At 43.4% G+C, this 25,279-nt stretch overlaps 1 protein-coding gene and 1 long non-coding RNA gene across 7 annotated transcripts in view; one reads left to right on the top strand and one right to left on the bottom strand.

Annotated features, from left to right (window-relative positions):
• Positions 1–1,229: 1,229 nt before the first annotated feature.
• Positions 1,230–25,279, bottom strand: part of KCND3 (potassium voltage-gated channel subfamily D member 3) — a 267,155-nt gene continuing 243,105 nt past the window's right edge. For 3 of the 6 annotated variants that reach the window (XM_081009837.1, XM_081009838.1, XM_081009839.1), the window contains exons 5-9: positions 13,882–13,983; positions 13,664–13,756; positions 10,589–10,645; positions 6,052–6,299; positions 1,230–2,014 (exon numbers count right to left, since the gene is read on the bottom strand). In XM_081009837.1, coding sequence (XP_080865963.1) covers positions 1,813–2,014; positions 6,052–6,299; positions 10,589–10,645; positions 13,664–13,756; positions 13,882–13,983 — 702 coding nt within the window. In that variant the 3' untranslated portion in view covers positions 1,230–1,812. The remainder of the gene's footprint in view (positions 2,015–6,051; positions 6,300–10,588; positions 10,646–13,663; positions 13,757–13,881; positions 13,984–25,279) is intronic. The other 3 variants (XM_081009840.1, XM_081009841.1, XM_081009842.1) reach the window with 3 other exon arrangements.
• On the top strand, positions 1,540–12,900 carry LOC308479338. Its single transcript, XR_013987615.1, has 5 exons — positions 1,540–1,629; positions 4,236–4,288; positions 5,530–5,604; positions 5,913–6,057; positions 11,022–12,900. It is a non-coding gene; the product is annotated as an uncharacterized lncRNA (long non-coding RNA).

Raw genomic sequence — 25,279 nt, 5'->3', positions numbered from 1 at the left:
CATTATTGTAAGCCTTGTTGACATGGATAGAAGTCCCACAGGTTTGCACCCAGGGGAGGTACATTATGAGAACATCGGTATAAAACCTTATAGCTGGTTATGACTCACAGTCCTACGCTTTCTAAACAGTATAACAATATTTTAACAATTGGTGAACTATTTTTGAAACATATTTAACCATCTATTAACAGTGTTTTATAAATTGCTTAGAAATGGTACTCTAATATAAAGTAGATCCCAACAATCTAGAAGCGATCCTCCTCTTTGGCAGGAAATGATGCTTTAACAAGGGAAAGTCAAATATTGTTAAATTGCTTTATCCATCAAACTGATGCAACCCAGAGACTGTCACTAAGAGCCACAGGACTGTATTACAAAATGAAACACACTATCAGTCCATGCAAAATAGTTGGCTCCTGAAGTAATCCTACCAAGGACAGTTTCCACTGACTATCTGGCTACTATATACAATGGGAGACACTTCCAATACTATTAAATAAACACATATAAAACAGAAAAAAGAAAGAAAGCATGGGCATAGATTACAGAGTATTTCTGAACATCTGGCGCAGTTGCTTTGACTGATTTTGCCCTCTTTGAAACTCGTGTGTACAAGATTAAAAAATAAAATCCCCCCTAGGCTTACTTCTTTAGACTTTTTTAAAAATACAGAACTGGTTATTCTAGTCACACTCTTTACAAGCCAGTGATAACAAAATAATTTTTTTAAAAGCAGAAAATTGTGGTGGACTACAAATGCCTGTCTTTTCCCCAACAAATATCCCCCCCCCAGCACATACAATAATTAGCAGACAAATACACTGTTTGCAACTGCAATTTGTGTTGAATTAAAAGGCAATTACAGAAAAAAACAAAACCCTGTCTTAAGAAAGAATGCCATCCACAATGAGAGTTTTATTGGTGCTTGTGTGTGTGTGACTGCATGCAGGTCTCTATTTTTGCTACTGCGCACTAAAGGCTGAAGCCTGCAAAGACACACTCATGCAAGAAAAGGGTACACAGTGAGTAGAACCCCTGGCTCTACAGGCACTACTTAAAGCTTGTCGTGGACCATGCAGATGGTACGTCTTTGCAGGGTTGAGCCCAGAAACAGGAAAGTGTGCTCAGATCTTTTGTAGTCGGAGTGTGCCAAGTTTCACAAATCCTCTTGCTTGCTCTCACCCACACACGCACTCACAAAAGAATGAAAACCAAATTCTCGTGACAAGGTGGCTTTTTTTTTTTTTTTTTTTTGCCTAAAACCTTCAGCTATAAAAGAAAGCAAATGTGTACTTTTGGTTGATTAAAAGATCCTGCTGCATGAAGGAAATAATAATAATAATCACAAAATCCTTTTTTTTTCTAATCACCTTTTTCAGTCATATCCTCATGAATAAATATTATCCATTAAAAACCATTGAAAAGGTGCTGAGATACACAGTGTTATAATTCTGCTTCTTTATTGACTTTCTCGTAGCTATGACAGGACGTCTCTTCCACTTTCTGGAAACTCTTCTATGCCCCACAGCCGGGAACATTTCTTCTTCTTGTTGACAGACAAAAGAGAGCTCCTTCCATCCAGCCCCTTCTAGCTTCCCAGTTCTTCTGAGCTCACTCTGCAGCATGAACGTGAGTTTGAAGGAAGCTGCCTTGCCAGGCTCCCGCAGTTAATTCTTAGATGCCGGTCAGGTTGGTCTAGCTGTCCACCCAGCCACTCATCTAGGCACAATTTGCAGCAAAGGAGGAACATGGAGGTGGGGAAAGGGAGAGAAACGCCGGCCTTCCAAGCAGCCTCCTTTGACCGACACAGCCTTACAAAGCCGAAACCTTGACAATGTTGCTGCTCATAGCGGTAATGTTCGTTGAGTGGCCGGGGCTGGATGGGGCAGGCCTGCTTTCGCCTTCTGGGGTCAGTGCTGGAGGCGTCGGGATGCTGATGATTGCTGTAGTTATTTGGGAGGCTTTGCAGTTCGGTCTCAGCCCATCGTCTGATTTCATATTTAGGCTGGATCGACTAAAAGACAAAAGACAGCCGGGGGGTGGGGTGGGGAGGATTAAAAGGAGCAGAAGTTGCAAGCTGTTTGTTGCAAGTGTTGGATAAAAAGGTAAAGGGACCCCTGACCATTAGGTCCAGTCGTGACCGACTCTGGGATTGTGGCGCTCATCTCGCTTTACTGGCCGAGGGAGCCGGCGTACAGCATACAGGTCACCCGATGAGTTTCTGCTCAAGAGGTAGGTATTAAAGGCACAGTTAAAGAAAAACAAAAAACCCTTGCCACCCAAAATACCTGGACAGTAAAAATGGGAGACTGCGACCTCCTCCAACCTGTAATTGAGGACTAGCCAAGAAAAACACATATATTGCCCATAGCTGATCTAAAAGCAACCTAAATAGGGAACAACACAGATTCATTCTTCACACTGATTAACGTCAACATGGAATCCTATCTTGCTGGGTCTAGCTGTTGAATATTCTGCCCAATTAATGGTTAATCCTGCTTTTGTTTCTGCAGCATGTCTACCCTTACAGGTCATCCTAGATTACCTGGCTGCCATTCTGTCTCTTTACTTCTTGCCTGGCTCAAATATCACTCTGCAGAAGTCCTAAGGGCTTGGCAGCTAGAAACATTCCTATTAAGAGCTGCACTGGTTGCATCCTATGATTAATTATGGAGTGGAAATGATAGGATTGCTCTCTAGCCAACTGCCTATCTGGATTTCAATACAAAGACAAAAAACTCTTTCAGTATGAAACCCTGGCTGTAATCTTAGAGTGACTTACAAAGAGGATCTTCTGAAACCTCAGTCATTCTAGGTAGGATCCTTACAATGGTTCAGTGCTCTTGCCGGTTGCCAATTGTACCCACACCCAAAATAAGAGGCAAGGCACAAATCATTAGGTTGAACTGAGGCTACAGCTTTATTTATTTTATGGAGACAATCTTCCCAAAATATGGAACTTCAGAGCTTGCAAACCTTTGGGTGCAGGCAACAAGCTTTTGCCTCCCTCCATTTATGGGGGAGCAAGACCCCATCTCCTTGTCTGCATCTGACTCTTTCTGGTCAGACTTCTAGCTGTGTTGCTCCCCAGAGGCCCAAAGTTCTGGCTGCATTGCATAATGCAAACAAGCTGCAGAAAAGGTGTGATGCCCAGTGCCCCCTTGCCTCACCTAGCTACACCTCTGGATTAGGCAGATTCATGGAGGAGAGGGCTGTCGAAGGCTACTAGCCATAAAGGCTGTGCTCTGCCTGCAAAGTTGGAGGCAGCAATGCTGGTTTCTGGAAATCTCTTGAGGGGAGAGTGCTCCTGCAGTGGCGTAGGAAGGGGCGTGCAGTGGGTACGGGAGTTATTTTTACTAAAACAAATATTTTTGCTATTTTGTCACCCCTCCTCAGTGATGGCACCGGGGGCGGCCTGCACCCACCGCACTCCCCCTTCTTACGCCACTGTCTCCCCCATCTCAGTGCCTCTAGGTGCTCTCCAGCGATTGCTCTCTCACTTCTTTCCCCACTCTGATCTGCCTGTTGTGGCCAGGATCCTATTACCTAACTTCATCACCAGTGAATGCTAACTACCATTGTCCTGATGGAGCAGACAAAAGATAAAGAATAATCTGGAGCCAATCTGGGGTAAATTCCTACTCTGCACATTTGCATTCAGCTAACCTTGCGCTGGGATGTGGGTGGCGCTGTGGGTTAAACCACAGAGCCTAGGACTTGCCGATCAGAAGGTTGGCGGTTCGAATCCCTGCGACGGGGTGAGCTCCTGTTGCTCGGTCCCTGCTCCTGCCAACCTAGCAGTTCGAAAGCACGTCAAAGTACAAGTAGATAAATAGGTACCACTCCAGCAGGAAGGTAAACGGCGTTTCCGTGTGCTGCTCTGGTTCGCCAGAAGTGGCTTAGTCATGCTGGCCACATGACCCGGAAGCTGTACGCTGGCTCCCTCAGCCAGTAAAGCGAGATGAGTGCCGCAACCCCAGAGTTGGTCACGACTGGACCTAATGGTCAGGGGTCCCTTTACCTTTACCTAACCTTGCGCTGTGTTGAATGTGCAAGGGCAGCTGCTGAGACCAAAGGAACCTGCTCTTTGAGGGGATGGCTGGAGGCAGGACAGGTTCCTCCCAGAGTCTTCATAAAATAAGGTTATTACTGTCTTTAAAATAATTTTATTATTGTGTTATTTTATTATTTTATTTTGTTATTTTATTATTGTGTTATTATTGTGTTTATTATAGGTGTGGGCTTTTACAGTGTTAGCTGCCTTGCAGGCCAGTTTCCAGGCAGAAAGGTGAGATAGAAATATTGCAGACAACTCCCGATTTGCTCACCGTGTTTTGAACCTAACATCAGCAATTCAGAGCTCTCTCTGTTATAAGATTTCAAAGTAATTTCAAATGTAAACTTGCATAATACAAGATAGTCTGTGAGCCAAAAAAATGGCTGCCCCACATCATGACATGGGACAGCCATCTTCTCCCCCTTTCCATACAGATCCTGGAAACATTGCTATGTGATTGCACTTCCAGGGACATTTCTGGTCTTCTTCAGAAAAGGGTTTGGCAGGTCACCTCATATTGCAGCAAAAATTCTAAGAATGCTCCCTTGCACAGGTGTAGAAATTGCAATCATTCTCATTTGAATGATGAAAACAGTTTGTTGGATTGAAGTCAGGGCTCATTATCCATTTGAAAACCGTAAGCATAGTAAAATCTGACTTGAGAACTGAATGATTTTGTGTTCTGGTAGCATCACTACTTGTATGTGGTTTTAGGAGGGGCCACAGAATTATTAATTTTATATCCCCCAACAGGGGGATCTGTGTGCTGTGCAGGTGTCAGTGTTGGGTTGGGAAGGGTCCAGATGGCAGAATAAGCTTAGGAAATAGTATGAGCCACATTAAAAAAGTGCAAAGAACGGTTTGGTATTATCCTATATGTCCTTAGCCTGAAGCAGATGCACAAATTAAACGTGGGGTGAAGAAATCGACCCACTCACAACACTGCTGCACTTTCTTTTGCCACTTCAATTTTTAAGAATTAAGAAATTTCAGTTATCACCTATTTCCTGCTGAACACAACCACATGATCTACAATCAAACCAATATATATTTCAGATTATTCCTATATGAACATTTGCCTAACCCATATACCGTCCTCATTTCATTTAATAGTTGCATAACAGGAAAATATTAGCAGGTATCATTTTTTCCCCAGAACAGCATCTCCCTGGCAATAAGATCTGCAGCTGCTCATTTCTGCTTATTATGCAGCAATGGCAAGTGTATGTTAAAATTATCTTTCTCTTCCAGCAGTGTAGGCTTGACTGCTTTCTCCTTAAACATTATACTAGATCTCATTTGCTTTTGACATAAGCTGCCCTGACTGTAGGCTGATTCACACAACAACATGTTGGCCTATGTAAGAGTTTATTTCACAGTGAATTGTTGGTATTTTTAATAGTCTTGCAATGCTTAATATGATTCCAGACGGCAACTCTCCACATCTGACTCACTTTCTGAACGTTTTTCAGGAGGCAGAAAATTGCGATGTTTCGCCACGTTGAATGGGCCTTACGAATGTCCATGGTGGAAATCACCAAAGAAAGGTAGATTCAGATGCCTGGGTGTCACATGCTAGCCACTTAAAAGCTTACTATATGGTGCCTGAAACTGCTTAGGGGAAATGGTTATTTGTAGATTCTTAATCCTAGCATTACCAGCCATCTGCTTCCTAGCAACTGCCATGATACAGTAATGCTGAGAGTAGAGACATCTACCTCCCCACAGGGAGGTGCCAAACACTCATTTTCTGTATCTGTAACCCCCCCCCCCGGTAGAATGTGAAAATGCGCAGTGCAAATCCTCATGGACGATTTTAAAAATGTCTTCCAATTTGCACTAAATTTCATTTCAGCTCTGCTACGCTGGACTTGTGGCATGGGAAAAGCATCCCGGACACCAGCTCAACACACTGCCTGGATGAACTTGCTTGGGCTCAGAGACATGTCTGCTTAAACCCTCTTTCCTAGACCAGGGGGTTCCTCCTACCGTACCTTGTTGTAAGTGAGGGCTGCTCACTGCCCTGGATGTGTATGGTGCTGAGCTCTTGCATGCTCCGCAGCCGGGTCGCTGGCACACTGGAATTAGGGAGGTGGGTTGTCTTCTTGCTGCGGCGGGAACAGCAGGAGGTGCTCAGGCCTTGGTGGCTCGATAGGGAGGGGCTGCGGCTGGACGGGTAATTCTGCATCGAGCTCTCCAGACAGTTCTGCTCAAACATCTGCTCATCAATGAACTCATGGTTCTGTCAGGGAGAACGTCAGCAAATGTCAGGAACTTCCTGAGATGACTTTAAACAACCGCCGCCACCACCACCTGGAGGGCGACTAAACTTTCAAACAAGGACCTTTGCATATTCTGTTCGGTCGTGCTTTGGGGAACCATGACATAACTCTCTTTCGAGAAGCCAATTGGCTCTTCAGCATTTGGCTGGTGGCACTTCCTGTAATGTTGAAAAGGACACTTGCAGATGGAAACGTGCTCCAGCTGTATCCATCCATATCTACAGCCAACATACTATTTTTTTTTTGCTGAGATTCCTTCTCAGGCATTGACAGGAAGTGCCGCCATTGCAGCTGAAGGTGGAAGACACTTATGCATTTGCTCAGTGGTCCTTCAGGTAATATCTGAAATGTGTTTGATTTCTGCTTATTTTCCCAAGGAAACCTGCTTTTTGAACACATATGTGCCCTTCTCATCCAACCAGTTCATACCCAGCTACTTGCTGAAAGAGCTTTTTTCACTATGCATTAACTTCGCAGCCATAATTTTATGAGGAACCCCAAATAGAAATGTCCTTGAGGGCTGCCCCTTGACTGTGGACCTTCCTGCTCTTGCCAGTACCCAAGTCTGCAATACTGCTATTGATTGAGTTTTAAGATGTGTTTTGGGTTTACTATGCTTCAAAAACAAGCCTATAAACAGACATTCAGGATTTTGTTCAGTGCCCAAAATGTATTCAGCAACAGGAGTGTCTGTGCCAGAGCTAATGGCATGATGATCGTATCTAGTATGACTGAAGTCCTCAAGGGTGTATAAGATCATCTGGTTGTGATCTTGTCACTCCTAAGAACTACTCCTATTTGTGTCTTCCTCCATTTCCTATGCCTTATAAGTTGTCTACAGATATTAATGTTGTTGGGCAGGATAAAAATCCTGAAATTAATTAATTAATTAATTAATATAAATCTTGTACCCAACTAAGTTAATCCATTAATCTCATCGGGGCTGCTCTGAATAGGACCAGAATTTGGATACAACCCAAAATAATTAAAAGTACTTCATGTGAAAAGTTCCAGGATAAATCTTTCCATGATAAATTTGAAGAAAGGTCTCTTACCTTGTTGGACGAGAAATTAGCAAGTTTTTGTGAATATGCATCCAATTACCCAAGATGCATTGCTATTTCCACCCCCCCCCCCAATTAATCTTGTTTCTGGAGCTGTAGGGTGGAGTTGTGTCTAACTTTTTTCAAGTCTGAGAGAAGAGGAAGCACATATGTGTGGAAAATGTTTGAAGATTACTTGTGGGACTACACTCCTTTCCCCAGGCCAAAACTCTTGTCACATTTCATTCGCTTCATTTCATTCCTGTCATTTATGGGTTTGGGAGATAATCTTTTAGCACCCCCCTCCTACAGAAGGACTTACTCCTCAGAGAATTGTTTATTAAAATGTGAATAAACATAGAATCAGCACATTTTCGCCTTTATGCACATCTCTAAATTTGATGCAATTTGCCCCAAATAGGGGAGGAGGAATTTCAAGTGAGGATTGCAAAGCACTCTGGTTTAGGTTCTACTAAAAGAAGTTCGCAGATGAAATTAAATAAGGTAGAGAGGAATGCTGGCATATGGTGCAATTTTACCAGTATAGAAAAGAGACTAGTAAGCGATAAATGGCAAGACAAAGACTAGCAAGAAGGCCAAGAAGTGGAATACAAACTGGCAAATGTGCATCATATGCCAACCACCTCCTTTGCATGAATTTTTTTTTTAATTTTTTTGGAGCTTGAAGAAAATGAAACCTGTGTAGGTTGTACCCCCAGCAGCAAATTGAAATGAAAAGCAATGCAACAAGCAGCGCTGATGCAGACATACCCCAACTTTAGGTGCTGTAGCCAATTAATTTTTACTTAGAGTAGATCCCTTGAGATTGGTGGACCTCAGTCATGTCCATTCATTTCATTAGGTATACTCTGAGCATTATGAACACTGGATACAACCATAGGCGTTTAGTGCAGAATTGTCATGCTTCACTCACTCACTTTTTAGGGGAATCCACACAATACCGTTATCCAATTATTCTCATCATGAATTTCCATGTGGTGCATCCATCTTTCTCAGACTGAAGAAAGTCCATCTTTATTCAGAACACAACCTCCATGGGCATAGCTGCCTAATGTGCCATATTTTTCAACAGGCATGGTTTTTACTTAGGAAGTGAGATATCAGGAAAGTGACCTTAATCACAGCTCAGCACATATAACATTTGTGATGGGTGCATTTTATGACGCGGGCATAATTTTTGTTTCTGAAACCAATCATTTAAATATCACTAAAACACTTTTCTGACTGTAGTATCTTTTTTCTTGTTAAAAAACAACAACCCCATAATGCTATAATGTTGTGGTTACAACCCTTAGTCATGGCAGAGGGTAAAAGCTTTTTTTAAAAAATCAATTTCCTAAAATCTGCATTCTTTTCATAAAGTATTATGGTCCTGCAGAATCGTTGTTGTTGGCACCCATCTGCCTTGAGATACAATGGAGTGCACCTCTGGGGGGTGAAGTCAAACTGCTGGAGAATCACAGCGCCTGCTGTGGCTGCAGAGACCAGTAACTTGCCACGGCTTCCTTCCATGTTTTTGCTGCGTTAGCAGAACCAAAGTCAACTCCTTGAGGAGCAAGCCTGGGCAGTGTGCATGGTTATCCAGTGTTGCCCAGAGAACAAGACCCCCCTCCTTGGCCCCTCTGATGTCCAAAGGAAAGCAGAGCAATACATTTGGCACCAGCTAGACTGCAGAAGTTGCTGGAAGGAGGTTACCATATGACAGGGACGTCCAACTCCCAATAGACTGCGATCTACTCACAGTATAAAAAAACTGGCAGTGATCTACCCAAAGTTGTGGAGCTTTCTTTTAGGAAGCCAAAGTTGGGTTGTTGTTGTTTTTTTCTTTTTTCTTTTTTGTAAGGAGATCGCTGAGAGGCCAGAGATCAACCAGGATCTACCAGGAACACCCCGCAATCTACCAGTAGATCACGATCTACCTGTTGGTCATGCCTGCCATATGACATCCAACCATCTTAGGGACTCCACCATTATACAAAATTTAACATTATGGTGGTCATACTGCTATATCTCTCATGGAACAAACCCCCACTGGAAAAACGTTTTACTGATAATTTTAATATGCATAATAAATCAATCAATAAGAGTCATAAAATAATACCCACCACAAAGTTATACCGAATGTGTGCTGAGCTTCAAATGGCCTTACCCACAGCAGCTATGCCATGTCCACTGGTGTAGAAGGAACATAGGATGTACACACTGGAGGAGCTCAACAATCCCAGCAGTGCAGAAAGCCATGTGCAATTCTGCTTGTAGTTTACCACAGAAGGACAAAGACGTGTTAGCTGTCTGGCAGGAGCATAAGTATCTTGATTTTATCATGACCTTCCTGATTTAACATTATGAAGCAGAGATAGACCTAAGCAAAGTGGTTAGGATGGCAAATGTTAGGGAGAACGACATGGTTAGGGGAAAGGTGATGCTGATATTTTATAATCAACCCAGCTGAATTGCACAGAGCTGTCATTCTGTGCTTTCAGGTAGGAAGACAACTTGTGAGAAAGCTTCCACCTAGGACTCCAATTCCAGGAAAGAGGTGCCCTTCATATGTCACAGGACCTTTTTTTACCTGCAACTTTATTCTGTGGAACTCTCATAATCTTTAAAAGCCTGCTAGTATATGGGTAGGGTCATGCCGGCAGGTCTTCCCACGTACTCGACACCTGGCCAAGATCAAAGGAGATAATCCTGTGGGACAGTGATTGGCAGCACCCACGAGGCACCAGGCTTTTGAATGTTTTGACAGCAGTTTCCACGCTACTCCCATAATGCATAAAGAATACTCTAGAAATGTAATGTTGTGTAACCTAGAATAGCAATTTTAGCCAGATCAGGGAAATATACATCACACAAAACAGGGGAGAGATGAGTGGTGTCTAGTACCTAACACAGGAGCGAGAAAGGATAAGACCTCAGAACATACACAACTCCCACAACCACAGAGGGCAGATAACTTAACATTCATATTTAGCATATTCCTTTTTTGAGCTAGAAAGGGTGGGGAAAAAACAGATAAAGCTGTTTTCCATTGGACAGTCTTAATAACACTGGAAGCCACCAGAGAGCAAAAGAGCACCAGCATGCACAATCTGCTAAAAACGGGATCAACAACAAAGAAGGAAACAACACTCAAGACATGGCACAGAGACTGCAGCAAATGGATTGAATTAAGAAGGAAATACCTTGAAGGTGGAAGTTCGTACAGATAACAGGGGATCATCCCCAAGATAGGACAATCCCTACAGGACAACATGTCAACAAAAGATAAAAACACCATTGATTGTCCATCCCAGCATTCCAAAATCAACTCCCAGCATTCCACGTGGCATCACACAAGTTTGAATGGGCAATATGACATTTCCTTTAACACATTTCGCATTACACCAATAAGATGCTTGGGCTTCCTTTGAGAGCCAAGTGGCCCAGAATAAAATATTATAAGCCATTTATCTGAAGCACCCCCAGATGGCAGCACCTGAGCAACTAAAAGCCATAGAGCTGAATTAGAGTAAAATAAGTAGTGCTGCTGAAGAAAATATGGGATGTATTGTGATACAGAATAAGGGGTATGGCTCTTGAATTTATTTCTTTGTTTTATCTTTGTTTATTTTACAGGTTTTGTTTTGAGCAATTGCCTGAGTTTGGAGATAATTAACCACAGCTTAGAATGACACTGAATTTCAAAAGGCGTAGGTGATACAATGAATCTGATTTCTGGTTTGAGGAAAAGGTGAATTACCCTTTCAAAACTGTTCGTAAAACTCTTTTATGTGTAGGTCATTCCTCATTCCGCTGACAACTTTGTACCGTTGTAGAATGACACTTTGGTGTTTCAACAATCCATAAATTATCACAACAATTTCTTTTGTTAGTGCAATGCTTTCTTGATTGATTAAGTAAATATGATGGAAAGACATGCATTTTCAGCACAAATGCTGACTGAACTGTTGTGATGGGTGCACTGAAAAACATACACCAAACATGCTGCATGTCAGTCCGTGGATGACAACTTCTGTGTTGAAAATGATGGATGGTTTAGGCCAGTAGCATACCCCTTCCTATAACCAAATAGCCATTTATCACTGATCAAAGTTGCAATGAGCCACATCTGATTCCAACCCCTGCCCCCCGATTTCTGACAAAGCATTATACATATTTACATTAGGATCTCAGTTTGGAGGATAGATGGGAAATAATTTATTATATTTCCTATCAGCTTAATTCATATATATCTTGGTCATTAATTGCTTCTTTAACCAATCGGCTTTAAAGGCATTAGAAACTCTTTTTCCTATTTCCCCTTCCTCTGTTTTTTATTATACTAAAACTGACCCAATGGCAATCCCTTCAGTAGCTTCACACCATTGTTGAGACCGATGTTCTTTTCAGGCAACAAATATATGTAGAATCAATGCAGGGGACAGGAGTGGTTTGTGCCCTCTGAACAGAGCTTGTGTACATACATGACCCAATCGATGCTCAAGTTGAAGAGGTTGGTTAATGCAGGAATTGGGCATTAAGTGTGGTGACGTCTTCAATTTGGAATTTCCTCCTCTTAAATAATAGGCAGGCACCATCTCTTGACTTTTGGTGCCTAAGACTTTCCTCTTTTAACAAGCTTTTTAAATTGCAATACTGAGATTTCCCAGTCTGCGTCTGTATTGGAATTGTTTTAAGGTGTTTAAATTATTTTGTCACTTGTTTGTTGCCCTGGGCTCCACTGGGAGGAAGGAGGCAATATAAATGGAATAATATATCAGTTTATTGTGCCCCTTTCCCCATGTTGATTCTACGCATATTGTTGTCTGAATAGCATTTGCATAAACAGTGCTCCTATTTCTTCACCACTGTTCCACCCCCTTATTTCCTCTATAGTGTCCAAGGCAGCATACATAAAGATACCTACATTTCACTCCCCACAATGACCTTGTGAGGTAGGTAATTTGTGTAAGGCCACCCAGCAAGATTCATGGCTGCAGGAGAATTTGAATTGAGATCTCTTCACTCTACTTCCAACACTCTGTTTACTCCCATACCAGACTGGATCTCTGTTTATCCATTTGATAACAGGGATAGCAAACTTCATCCTTTAGCCTTATTCCCCCCACCCCCTTCTCAAATGAATATGACAGAAATGCACAGTGATGCTTGTTTATGAATAAATGTCTCATCATGGAGATATTACCCAAGGCATATTGATAGGGCTTATTTCTTGGGTGGGGGCATTGAACATGCTCATGCAACACATTAGTCTCTGCAGTCCATATGTGCCATGCCTCTGGATGTGGTGCCTTCTACCTGCTCCTACAGCTGGCGGAAACGACAGCAAGATCAACATGGGCTGTGCATTCTGCACCTGCCCTTGAGTTTCCCTATGGGAAAAGGTATCTGCTTTTCTCACGTACGCTGCCTGTGTTTACGGTGGTCTGCTGCTGCACTGCAGAAACAGAGGCACAGGCAGCTGGAGATGGATAATAATCTAATGTTCTGAAGAAGTGGTATCGAAGGGGTAAAGACAACACAGATACGGGTCCCAATGCAGCTTTAGTTGTGGCCAAGTAGCCACGTGTAACAACTGAACGGGGATGTGCCTTGTGAGGCTCATTCTTGCATTGGCTACCTGCATAGAAGACTGCTTTTATGTGCAGGTCTCAGGCAACTGTCACATCATTCTATTCCCAGGGCTGCTGTACACTTTTCACTGTAGTATGCAGTAGTTGAAATGGAAGCCTTTGCCCATCTTCTGAGCAGTACAGCTTTCACCTTGGAGTATGCCATGCTGCTTTGATTCCTGGGTATAATCCAACAACTTGTAGGCAGTGCAAGACAGGTGTGCACAGCAGGCATCTCAAGTTGGCACCAACCCAAAGCCAACTACTAGTAAGGGCAAACCCCGAGCATCTCTGCCTTTAATTCTCGGTGGCAATATTTTGCTAGGCATCAGACTTTGGTGCTTTTTAAAAGGAAAGCGTCTGAAGGTCAACAAAGCAAAAAGACATGTTGAGTCCTGAGAGAAGCTACCTGTTGGGTTGCTTGGTGCAACACATTTTTTTAAAAAACATGGTGCTGGAACTAAGGCATGTATAAAATATTTAGCACATCCCATCAACTGTTAATAACATATTTTTATGTCTCCCAGGGTACATAAATCTATGTATTTGTGTTGTTTACTTTGTAGTATCCCTGCATCTTCTTCAATTGAAATCACCCCCAAGAGTGTGAGATTCAAAGTTAGAAGGCTTCTTGTTGCTACTTACAGTTGTTTTTTCCAAGCAGTGCAGTAGGTGGTGATGCTGACTTTCAATTATAGAAGTGGCTTTGCTGATGTTGTGTTCATCTTTCATAGATCCCTAAACAGAGAGAAAAGGCATTTGCAATGAGACCGCTGGCACAGAGAAAAAGGCAATCAGGTCTGCATCTGAAAATGCAGAATGGAAAAGATGAGCGAGGAAAAAGACGTGAAAAGCGCCCCCACCTTGTTAAATTGTAGTGTGAGAAGAGGCCCTAATCCTTCCACCCAGTTCTGGCCCAAGCCATGTTGCTGAACCAAAAATGGAGAAGAGCAGTACCAAGAGGACTGTAAGCCAGAGAAAGTGAGAGAAAAAGAGAAAGTTGGTGATGGTGGCGGGGGTCTTGAAGTGATTGATGGTCAACAAATTTATTTGTGATGAAATGTGGCCAACACATTTTGGCAGGGGCGGGGCTTAGTGGTGTAGCATCTGCCTTGCATGCAGAAGGTCTCATGATCAACCCCTGCCACCTCCAGGTAGGGTTGGGACAGATCCCTTGCCTCAAACCCTGGAGAGCTGCTACCAGTCAGCATGGACACTGCTGAGCTAGATGGCTCAATCACCTGACTCAGTATAAGGCAGCTTCCTATGTTCCTGTATCACCTTCTCGAGGGCAAGAATCAGTATTAATTTGCACACTCACCTCTTAACAAGGGAACAGACATGAAGTTTTGGGATCTGCAAACAGGTAACGCTACTATTCTAACAAGGTCCAAACTGTGTGGCCTCTTATGAATCCTAGGCACAGGAACCTGTAACCTATTTCTTGGATTTTTGTGTGAGCTCCCTTGTCAGTTAATGCCCTATTCCTAGCTTTTCTTTGCCAGCTTGTTAGCTGCACCAAGGGAATTCTGTCCTTCTCATGTCCCCTCCAGCCATCTGGCAGTGAGTGGTTGAGCAGGCCAGTCATCAAGCAAGGCTCTGTCCCACCCCTGTTCTCCAGCCATGAGGCATTGGTGGGCAGGTATGAGGAAGCACCCCTTCGTCTTCTAGAAGGTGCCTCAAAGTGCTTATCACTCTCAAATAACCCCATGCTGTGTCCACCAAATGGAAATGTGGGGAAACTACCAAAACTAAGCCAGAGTGAAGTAGACAAAAAGTTTGCCATGTCCAAGGCCAACCAGGACCTCCAGGAAGAAAATCCTACATGGCCCTAATTAAATGGTAACCAGAACATTTCCTACACTGGCTCCGAAAGGTGGGCAGGTGCGTGCATCCCAAGAATCATCAGAAGAACTGAATGGAGGCAGCAACTAGGAGTCAAATGCAGCCCCCCTCCTTGCTAAAATGTTTTGCAGCTGACCTCCACGGTTCACTTTCAGGTCAGGGGACTGGAGGCAAAAAGTGCTGTCCCTCTCACCACCTAAGCTGGGGGAGGGAATAATAGAGTGTGATTTTTACAGTGAGTTGGTACAATAAGCGGAAGAATGTGGTACACCAAAATGCATTGTATATATTTCACATGTAAAAAAATCATTTGAGCATCGTTTCAAGGCTTTGTCTCTCCTTTTTTGGCTTCCAAGACATGTCAAAAGGTGCGCCCCATGATCACTTGCCATGTTACAGAGGAGAATGAACCATGTGCACCCCCAACAATATCATTATCCAAAACAATACCCATTATCCATGGGTTAGTGGTGACCTCAGGGCATAACAAGCAGAGGGTCCCCCAAAGTACTGGTTTATTACACTTTGAAATAATGCATACTCACTTCTTAAGTGGGCTCCCCTATAAAGCCATTAAGTCCAGAGTTTAAAACTCCCTAAGTACATCACTGATTTGGCTTTGCATATGCCATTAGGCTAGCTCTCTGCCTTCTTATTTACAACATGTAAGTAAAACACAAACTATTTAATCCATGTTGCATGGTATGCAGTGGGGTGGGAAAGGAAATGAGAAGTGGTTGATTCATGCAAAGAGAATGGAAAAATCTCCACATCAACTATTCTTTTCTACACAGAAGTGTTGTAATTTACGGGAAGCAGAGCTTACTAGCAGAAAAAGTAACCGGTCCTCATTTGCCACACAGCTCTGCCAACAAGCCAGTGTTTCTGTGTTGCTTGTTAATGACTAATCTGAGATGTACACACAAGGCGTGTGGGATCCCCAGCACTGCATGGATGACAAGCAACTTCATCTGCTTGAAATAACTGGAATCTCAGCCCACGCTAAAGGTGAAGAGCTGCAGTTGAGTAGTTATATAGCTTATTAATAATCAGCACTTATGCAGAGCCAATATTTCTTCCCAAGACGTTTCACACCTGCATCGCCGTGAGAGAGCAGCATTCATCTTTTCCAAAAGGAAACAGAAGCCTTTTCGAGGTAATTACGGCTGTTGTTCCATCATTGCAGAGGACTGAAATGTATTCTTTCCCCAGCTAGTGAACCCTTTGACACTGTCCCAGCACTCAGTGGCAATGTCATATCATTGGCATTCTATTACAGTTCAGACTGCTGTGTCCAAACAGCCACTCTAAAGCTACTTTAAATGAATTTTTCAGCTGCTTTCTTTCTGCTTGTTAGTTTCTTGGGTGTGCCTGTCTAGGACCCTGGAGATGCCTTTCTAAGATGGGCAGGTCCACAGGTCAATGGTAGAGCACATGCCTTTCAGCTGTTGCTCCTCTGCAGCACCTATCTGTCATGGGGCTGTCAGGTAAGGAACATCCAGAGTGAAGAATTAACTCTTTATTGTCAAATGTACACTTGCAAGTTCGGAAAAGGCATGCCCATCAGTCCTATGTCTCTCAGCTGCTCCTACGTGTGTACCCAATGAGGCAGTTGCAGCAACAGAGAGGGGGCCCACCCCAACCTCAGCTCTCCCACCTGAGTTTTCTGCAAGCAGTCAAAGACTACACCTGTGTGTAACCTGCTTCTGCTCCTCCCCCTTCAATCCTCTTTTGGTCCTGGTGGAAAGTGGAGTAGGAGAGGTAGGGCAGGAGTAGGAGGAGTGGCAGCCCTTGACTTTACACCAGCTTGACCTATCTCTAACTCCTCCTGTACCTGTTCTCCAATCCTGCAGCTTCTCCTGCCTCTGACTCTCATCTCCTGGCTCCCCAGATCACTGATCTCTTCCTCCAAGTCAGTTTCCAACCTCTCTTCTCCCAGTGCCCACTCCTCAGTGTCCAGCCAGTCCCTGCCACCTGTCTTCCCTGATCATTTTATTTCTAGGAGGACTAGAAACGTACATTTTTTTAAAAATGAAAGCCTAGGGTCATTAAGGGCTTTTGTGGCTTCTATGGTGCCTGCACATTGCATTAGTGACCCCTGTTTGACAAGAAAAGCATACAGTGCATCACTGAGCCATGGTCCATCCTGAAAAGTGCTTCACTGCTTGAGTCATGTCAGTTTCCTTGCAGGTTGCCTCACTTCTTTTTCCATGCCTGCATTACCCCCCTCCACACCCCAAAAGAGCCCCTTGAGTGGCATAGCTATGCTGTTTGGGAGCTTCTTAAAATACCTAGGAACAAAGCATTGGATCAGGTTTTGAAATGTGTAACTATGGCAAATGAATATTTTGTCATCTTCACACATTGAAACTTGAAAAATACAGACATTTTCACCCGCTTGTTTAAGTGAGGTAAAACAGATCAGCTGGCCTACCATGGGCGACCTATTTTCCCGACCTCATCAAACTGTTCTCCTAATAAGGACATCACCTATTTTAAAAAGTATCTGTTATGTCAGGCTCTGCCTGATAGGCTTTTGTGTATATTACAAAGCCCCAGATTTTGTGAATGGGCTGTGTATATCACTTACTTTTTGATTCAAGGACAAGGTTTGTGAAGAATTGGAGAGGAAGGAGCTAACTAGATGCAGGCTGTGAGGCCTTTTTGATACACTGAAAATAGGATTCTTTCATTTCCCCTTTTCAGCGGCAGCAGCTCTAGAAACTACATGGCTAAGGATTGTGTGTGTGTGCTTGTTTAATTTAAACTCCCTGACCCTGAACTCCACCTCAATTTCACAGCATGTCTTCTGTGATCACTTCCATCAATTTATTTTTTGCGTTGAGTGCTTGGGATTTTCAAACACCATTAGACCCATTAAAATGGCAATTATGCATTCAAAGGAGCTCCTTAAACTTAGGTTGATGTTCAACAAGGTGTTTTAGGGAATCCCTTTCCAGTGTTGCCTACAGATTCTTAGAAAAATATGTATCATTACCATTATCATGATGCCACTATAGATCGCTTTTATTGTATTGGCATGCAATTACAAAATCTTTTCTATATTGCATTTTATATAGCATTTAAAAAGTGTGCTTAGCAATCTCACCTTGGACTACATAAATCTCCAAACAACCATAAGGAGTGAGTCATTATTTCCAGAATGTACTTTTACAAGGTCATGCAATGGAATTGATGGCAGAGCCACAAGGAGCAAACACTGATTTTGTGCTTCAACGTCAAAAGACTGGGAACAGAGAATGGTGTTAATGGCCTCAGGGACTGAAGCAAGGGCTATACACTGGTGAGGCTGGTCCCTTCCCTTGGCTGGGCTCTCAATGCTGCCTTATCAGATTTCTAAGGGCCACGTCACACATTACAAAGTTCCAGCACAGACGTTGCTTCCATGTTGGATACTGCATGACTATTAGACACAGATTACAATGTGTAATAATCCTTCTGACATGTAGATTGTTGCATATTCATGTATTGGACACCTGTAGTCAACCACACACAAGGTGGGAATTGATGCTTGGCTAACATTGTTGAGAAACAGTGTTTGAGTTTTGGTCTCTGTTTATATTTGGCTTTCTTCCAGCTCTGCACCATTGTAACAAAGCAGTAAAATGAAATGAAATTCAGTTGCTTGACAGCATACATGACGTCAAACTAAACAGTGGTTTGTGACCTGCTATTCATACCCCCACTGTACAAATAATCCACCCCATCCCTTACACTTGCATGCATGCACACTCATACACACACACCAGTATGGGAGTTAGGTATTTGTCACAGTGCTTCTCACTACAGTGGTACCTCGGGTTAAGAACTTAATTTGTTCTGGAGGTCCGTTCTTAACCTGAAACTGTTCTTAACCTGAGGCACCACCTTAGCTAATGGGGTCTCCTGCTGCCACCGCGCCGCTGCCACGTGATTTCTGTTCTCATCCTGAAGCAAAGTTCTTAACCCTAGGTACTATTTCTGGGTTAGTGGAGTCTGTAACCTGAAGCATCTATAAACCAAGGTACCACTGTATATCAACCAGCCTGAGCCCTGAGATTGGGTGGGCAGAGTGGGGGCTGCTTCTGGTCCCATCAGCTAGGGTAGCCTGTTGTGTGGGAACCAGGAGCAGGGCTTTTTTTGTGGTGGTGCCCCAGCTGAGCAACTCCCTCCTCTTGGAGGTGTGGATGGCCATGGCATTGATGGGCTTCTGGTGCATGGGGAAAACTCACTCATTTTCCCAATGCTTTGCAGGACATGCTTAGTTTATTATAATTTTTCAGTTTCTAGTCTTGCATTTTTTACTGATTGCTGTGGCGCTGTGGGTTAAACCACAGAGCCTAGGACTTGCCGATCAGAAGGTTGGTGGTTCGAATCCCCGTGATGGAGTGAGCTCCCATTGCTCGGTCCCTGCTCCTGCCAACCTAGCAGTTCAAAAGCACGTCAAGGTGCAAGTAGATAAATAGGTACCGCTCTGGCGGGAAGGTAAACAGCGTTTCCGTGTGCTGCTCTGGTTCGCCAGAAGCGGCTTAGTCATGCTGGCCACATGACCCAGAAGCTATACGCCGGCTCCCTCGGCCAATAAAGCGAGATGAGCGCCGCAACCCCAGAGTCGGCCATGACTGGACCTAATGGTCAGGGGTCCCTTTACCTTTACCTATTACTTCACTGATGGTTTTGAATTGTATCCACCCCCCCCCCAAACCTTATTGATCCATTTGTTTTGATGTAAAAGACACTGAGGTGGTCCTTGACAAAAAAGGTGATATATAAGAACACCAAATAAATAACTCAATAAATTGGATGCTGCCAGCTGAAATTTCTTTCTAAATAAAGGTACATGCCCTCAGTGTTGTATCATTTGAACAGTAAGAAGACACTCCACAACCCAAAATCAGTTGGGCCCAGTATTTTGGAATCTCCATCACACATGCCTAAGAAGCTTATGGAATACCCATAGGACTAAAATTAACTTACATAACAGATTAAGAGAAGAGCAAATAGGAAAAGCAAGTCCTACCCTTAATCTACCCAGAAGGATTCCTCAGCAGGAATGCTACATTTGTTGAGCAAGACTTAGAAAACAAAAACCAGAGTTAGGAGAGGAATCTTTTACTATTTGGTTATCAGCTCCTGCCATAGTCAGCTAGAGAGTAAATGTTGAAGGAAATTGAAAGAACTTGAGATGCATCTTCATGGACACTGATAAAATACTTGAGTCCTTTAGATCCTCCTGGATGGATGCATTACACTTTGGCAATGCTGTAATTAATCCCTTTCCCCATATTATGAGGAGATTTGTGTTTCTTTAGAAACAGCGCATAGAAACTGAATGCCATAAAATGGCACCAGGGTTTAACTTTTGTCTTGATGTTTTAAAACTGGGAGGCTATTAGTTTTCAAAATAAGAATAATATCCACCGTGTCTCATTATGGGAGATGTTTAAAGCAGGCTCCTCTTGACTGATTCAGAAATGTAAGCAGATTGTTCATAGCAATGTCTTCAGAATGGAGCTCATCTTGAGAGGGAAGGGTTCTAATTAAGATCCAGCAAACAATCTACTCTGTAACTTGCAATTAAGGAAATAATTGATTTACTGTAATGATTAATCATGTAATGCTTTCAGCCTCAACATTTCTGAACTTCAAAAAACAACACAGCTAATGTCAACCAACTCAAATCGGTTCCTTCAGTGATTAATGGGAGCAGACAGCCTAAGCACTAGTATTACACAAGTGCTCAGAGGAGCGTGGCTGTGAATTTCAAGAGTGCATTTGAGCAGAGGATGTGTCTCAGGTTGCTGTAGGCATCTAAAGCCAGACTCTTCATTAGCAGAAAAATTATTCTTTGCTGAAAAGAAGAAGCCCTGAAGAATATTTAGAGGCTGAGCCAGGACACCAAGACAGTCTAGCTCTGCCAAAAAAATCCTCATTCTCCGTTTGCCCATTTCAGTCCAAAGGAACAGTCCAAGACATGTTGCCATGGCATCAAATAGTAAACCGTATCCAGTGTGCTGCTTCCAGTTCAACACACTGTATTTCAGAATGGGGGGAGAGATTTGCAAGCTACGGGGGGGGGGGGTAGCGAGAAAAGGGCAAAGTGTGCTACATTTCATGGTATGAGTGGCTTTAGGCTGCAAATGCAGCAGAGAGTCCCATGGTACCACTTCACTATGGCACGAGCTTTCATATGCAAGAGCCTTAGCTTAGCAGATGCAGGAACACGACCAGTCTTCTGAAGTCTGTCTTGCCGTGCATATTTGGCTCCATAATATTTCTGAGAGCCAGAAACATAGACTTGGCCTCTCAAACCATTGGCTTTGGTACCATCATTTAGCTGCAGTACAGGATTAAGCAAAATGTGGCAGCGTATCCCAGTCATTGCCCTTCTGTGCAGCCCTTCTGTTCAGCAGTGGCAGAGCATATGCCCGTGCTGCCCAGGGTGGGTGCGCTCCCGAGGAGGGCAGGACACGGGGCGCGCTCCTGAGGGGGTGGGGGCGCTCCTGAGGGGCGTGGAGGGTGCCCTCCCAGGTGTGGGATAGCCGCTCAGGTGCATGGAGCGGCATGTGCGCCCTGCAGCTGGGGGTGGAGCAAGCTGCCCATGGGGGCGGAGTGAGCCGCCAATGACAGACATTCGGCAAGCCGCCTGCCCTCGACTGCCAAATGTCATCCCTCTCAGCAAAGACACCCAGGGCGGTCCCCCCCCCACTGCACCCCCCTTCCTCCTCCCCTGCTGTTCAGGACTTCAGGTAAACCTGGAACCAGAAGCTATGAAGTGCCATTTGGGGTTTAAAGAAAAGAGGGGAGGTTTTAAGAGATAATTGCTACCCTGACCCTCCTGCAGCCTTCCTCTGATTTGCTACATAAAGCTAGTAGTCCAGCGAACCATTGGGGATGGGGGTGAGGGCTGGAAAGCAGGTAGGAGGAGGGATGAAGCTGAGAACCCTTGACAAGGAGGATGGATGGATGGATGGATGGAGAGGTGCAGATATAAAAAAGGTACAGCAAACCATCTTCCGAGTTTAGTTGTATTTTCATTACCCTCTGCAAGCAGCAACTTTTGAGAACATGAAAAAAGAGGGCAACACAGAAGTTGCTTTGTGGTTCAGCAAATTTGCAAACTTGTTTATTATTTTTGTTATTTAAGCTTTCTTAGTTAAGCTACTCAAAAACAAAACAAAAAAGCCTTTTTATGAGTGTCAAATGATTAGTTTCCCTGTTTATTTCCAACACCATCTACTATGGTACATATCCGTCACCTGAACTACTGGAAAATACATATCAGTAAGCAAAGTGGAAACACCATGATATTTTTAAGATCTTGACGCAGAAGCTGGTACTTGAATTGGATGAACTCAGAGTTCTACTGCCAGATTCACTGAGAGCCAATCACAATCTTGTTCATTCTGAGTGCCGCTTTGGGTGAGCAAAAACTGTAATGACACACAGCCAGGTTTTTTGTTCAGTAGGACTAGATAAGTTCTGCAGAGCACTTTCTACACTTGAAGTGCTATAAGAACCATAACCATGATTAGTACATTTGTTTATTGCATTCCTGGTACTGTATTTTATGATTATTGTTTCTGATCTATGCTGTTGGATATGTTAGTAGAAGAACAGGATATAATAAATTACTGCTCTGCAATTGTTAATATATAAATAATCTGCAAATTTCAGAAGACATTAATACTACTACTACTACTAATAATAATAATAAATTTTATTTATATCCCGCCCTCCCCAGCCGAAGCCGGGCTCAGGGCGGCTAACAACAATAAAACAGTACAAAAGTACAGCACAAACAACACTCTAAAATCATTCATTATAAAATTAATTAAGTATCATATTCGCCAATTTATTTATTTATGTATTATTATTGACAGAATTAGAAGGCTGTGTCCAACTCTGTGTTACAGACACTGATCTCTGTGGTAAAGGTCTCTCACTGGATGTGACTTAGTAGCAAAAAAATTGAGCAGCAATATAGGAAACAGGGCAGGGGCGGGAATCCAGTCAATTCTGCATGCCTTTTTTGAAGATAACATGATGTTTTAAAACACTATGCAACCCTGGACATGATTTAAGATTCCTGCAGCATCTTCTCTGTGGCTGTGTTGCTAAATCATCAAATCTTATTAACTCATCTGAGCTGACACTCGGAGCCTGAGCCAAGTCACGACAATACTGTGCTGTGTTCGAAGGGTTTGCTGTGTTTTGCTACCAATCTCTGTTTCTAGGATATATTTTAGGAACAGTAAATGCAACATTTAATACTGCTTCCAGTGGGTGTCACTGCCACCTGCATCTAGCAGGAAATAAGGCAATTGCCTGCTAGAGAATGAAAAATTGGTATCAACAGAATCAGGGCCAGATATGGTCGATTGCAAGGCTGAGCAAATATTATCTCCTCCCCCTCCTCAAACACACCCCCCCTCACTGTATGTATTTATACAAGGGAAATACAACTTTGTATTTGCTTATAGTGATGGCTACCATATTGGGGTTGGCAAGCAATGAGAGCAGGGGCACAGCCCTGTGTGTGTGTGTAATTGTAATGTAAGAGAGGCTTCTGAAAATGCAATCAATAGTCTGTTCCTCCCCTCACCCATGCTCACTGGGCAGCAACAAAAAAAGGCTAGGCTTGCAAACAAGCAACGTTTAATTAAAAGTGCAGGAACCTTTAAAAGCCTCAAAAGAGCTTTACAAGCCGGCTGTGCAATTGTGTTTTATTACAGCAACAAAATTCTCACAAATCAGGTCTGCAAAAATGTAGGAGGGCAACAGAGAAGCGGCAATCAGGATGTTCTGCAAAGAAAAGTAAACAAAGGATGGCCATTCTAGTGAAAAGAACAATCCTAGCTGGTCAGTGTTTGAGTCTGGGGTGGAATTAATCTACCTCTCTCTCCAAGGCACCCCACACTTCCTGGCAGGCTTTCTTGTGTGCCTTTAGCAGCTGTGGAACAAACCACACCAAAATTTAGCAGGCAAACTTTTTCTCACCTGCAGATGCAGAGATTGGGAAAGCTGCAGCTACATTTTCCTTATCAGCCTAAACATCTTTCAGATTGTTTCATGGTTCTGTTGAAAGGCATGCAAGTGACAAAAACTCATGTCACAATTACTTTTTGAAGTCTTCAAGATGCCCCTGCAGGATTTGTAATTGTTTTCATCACAGTACACTGCATCGTTTAGATTTCTGTAACTTTAAAATGGCCAGTTACCTCAAGTGAAGCTGAGCTAGCAAAACAAAAGTTTGGAATACTAAAAAGGAGGGGGGGAGGGAGTGTTTTAAGTCAAGGTAGATTTAAAACAAAACAGGTGCCAAGTTTCAGAAAGGGCTGGTGGACTGGATAGAAGGTCTAGAGATTTCAGGCTTTCAACACCCTAAGCAACTGGATTTGTTACTTCATGGGTAGAGGGGCCCTGCATTTTACTCTGACAATGTTGACTATGTGTTGTACCTTTTATGGGCTTTAAAAGCAGGAAGCATCTCTTCAGCTTGAACGTTAAGAATGGTATCCCAACCGTCTCAGCATGTATTATTGGAAATGAGAGCTGTAACACACACCATAGGTGCTACAGGGATGCCTCAAAAAATGGTCCTACATAGCATGTGATTCCTATTCTAGCTGCTCTATTGTCTTCTGCAGTTTATGAAGGAACTCACTACAAGCTAAATTAATGGTAACTCAAACTTTATTCATGATGAAACATGGGAGCCTGCACAGAGTAGTTACTCACTCCTCTAGCCAGATCTCCAAAAGCTGGCTTCCTGGGGCAGAGCTGTTTCTCTTGAAGGGGCCACATGTCAGACATTTAGTTGACAATACATAAATTACAGTTGCACAATGGAGAAATAGATTGGAACCACATGGGAAAGTTTGTGTGTTTCGCCTGGGTGCTGGTGCGAGTAGCTCCAGGTTCTTATGACCTAGAGTGGGCTCCCTACCCTTCCCACATTGAAAGCATACATTTCCCTCATTCTTTGCAATTTTTAACACACCCTCTGCACCAGTTTCCTAAGCATGTGGAAGCCCCAAGGAGGTTTGTGCCAGAATGAAAGGAAAACAAGCAGCTGGCTTCTGCAGAGGGAATGAACAAACCTCTTAATGGCCATGGTGCCCTGTGTTTAGGCAGAATTCACCTCCCACAGCAAGAGGAGTGGGCCAGAAGGATTAGAGAGTGTGTTGCATCACAGTTCATTGGGCTTTTCAAACATCCAAGGTCTCCATGCCTTGTAAACTGCTGAGCTATTAGCACCAGCCTTGGCTGTTGGCAGAGATGTGGAGGTCCACGTGCACATCTTCATGTTACGGCTTAGAACACTCACCACAGGAAGGCCATTCTCACTGGTATCCCCATAGCAACCATAGTAGGTGCTGCTTTGACCCTAAGCTCCCTCGATTTCAAAATAAC

The sequence above is a fragment of the Podarcis pityusensis genome, assembly GCF_964106645.2.
Source record: "Podarcis pityusensis genome assembly, chromosome: 6".
NCBI classification, from domain to species: Eukaryota; Metazoa; Chordata; class Lepidosauria; order Squamata; family Lacertidae; genus Podarcis; species Podarcis pityusensis.
This window is presented reverse-complemented; position numbering and strand designations above follow the sequence as displayed.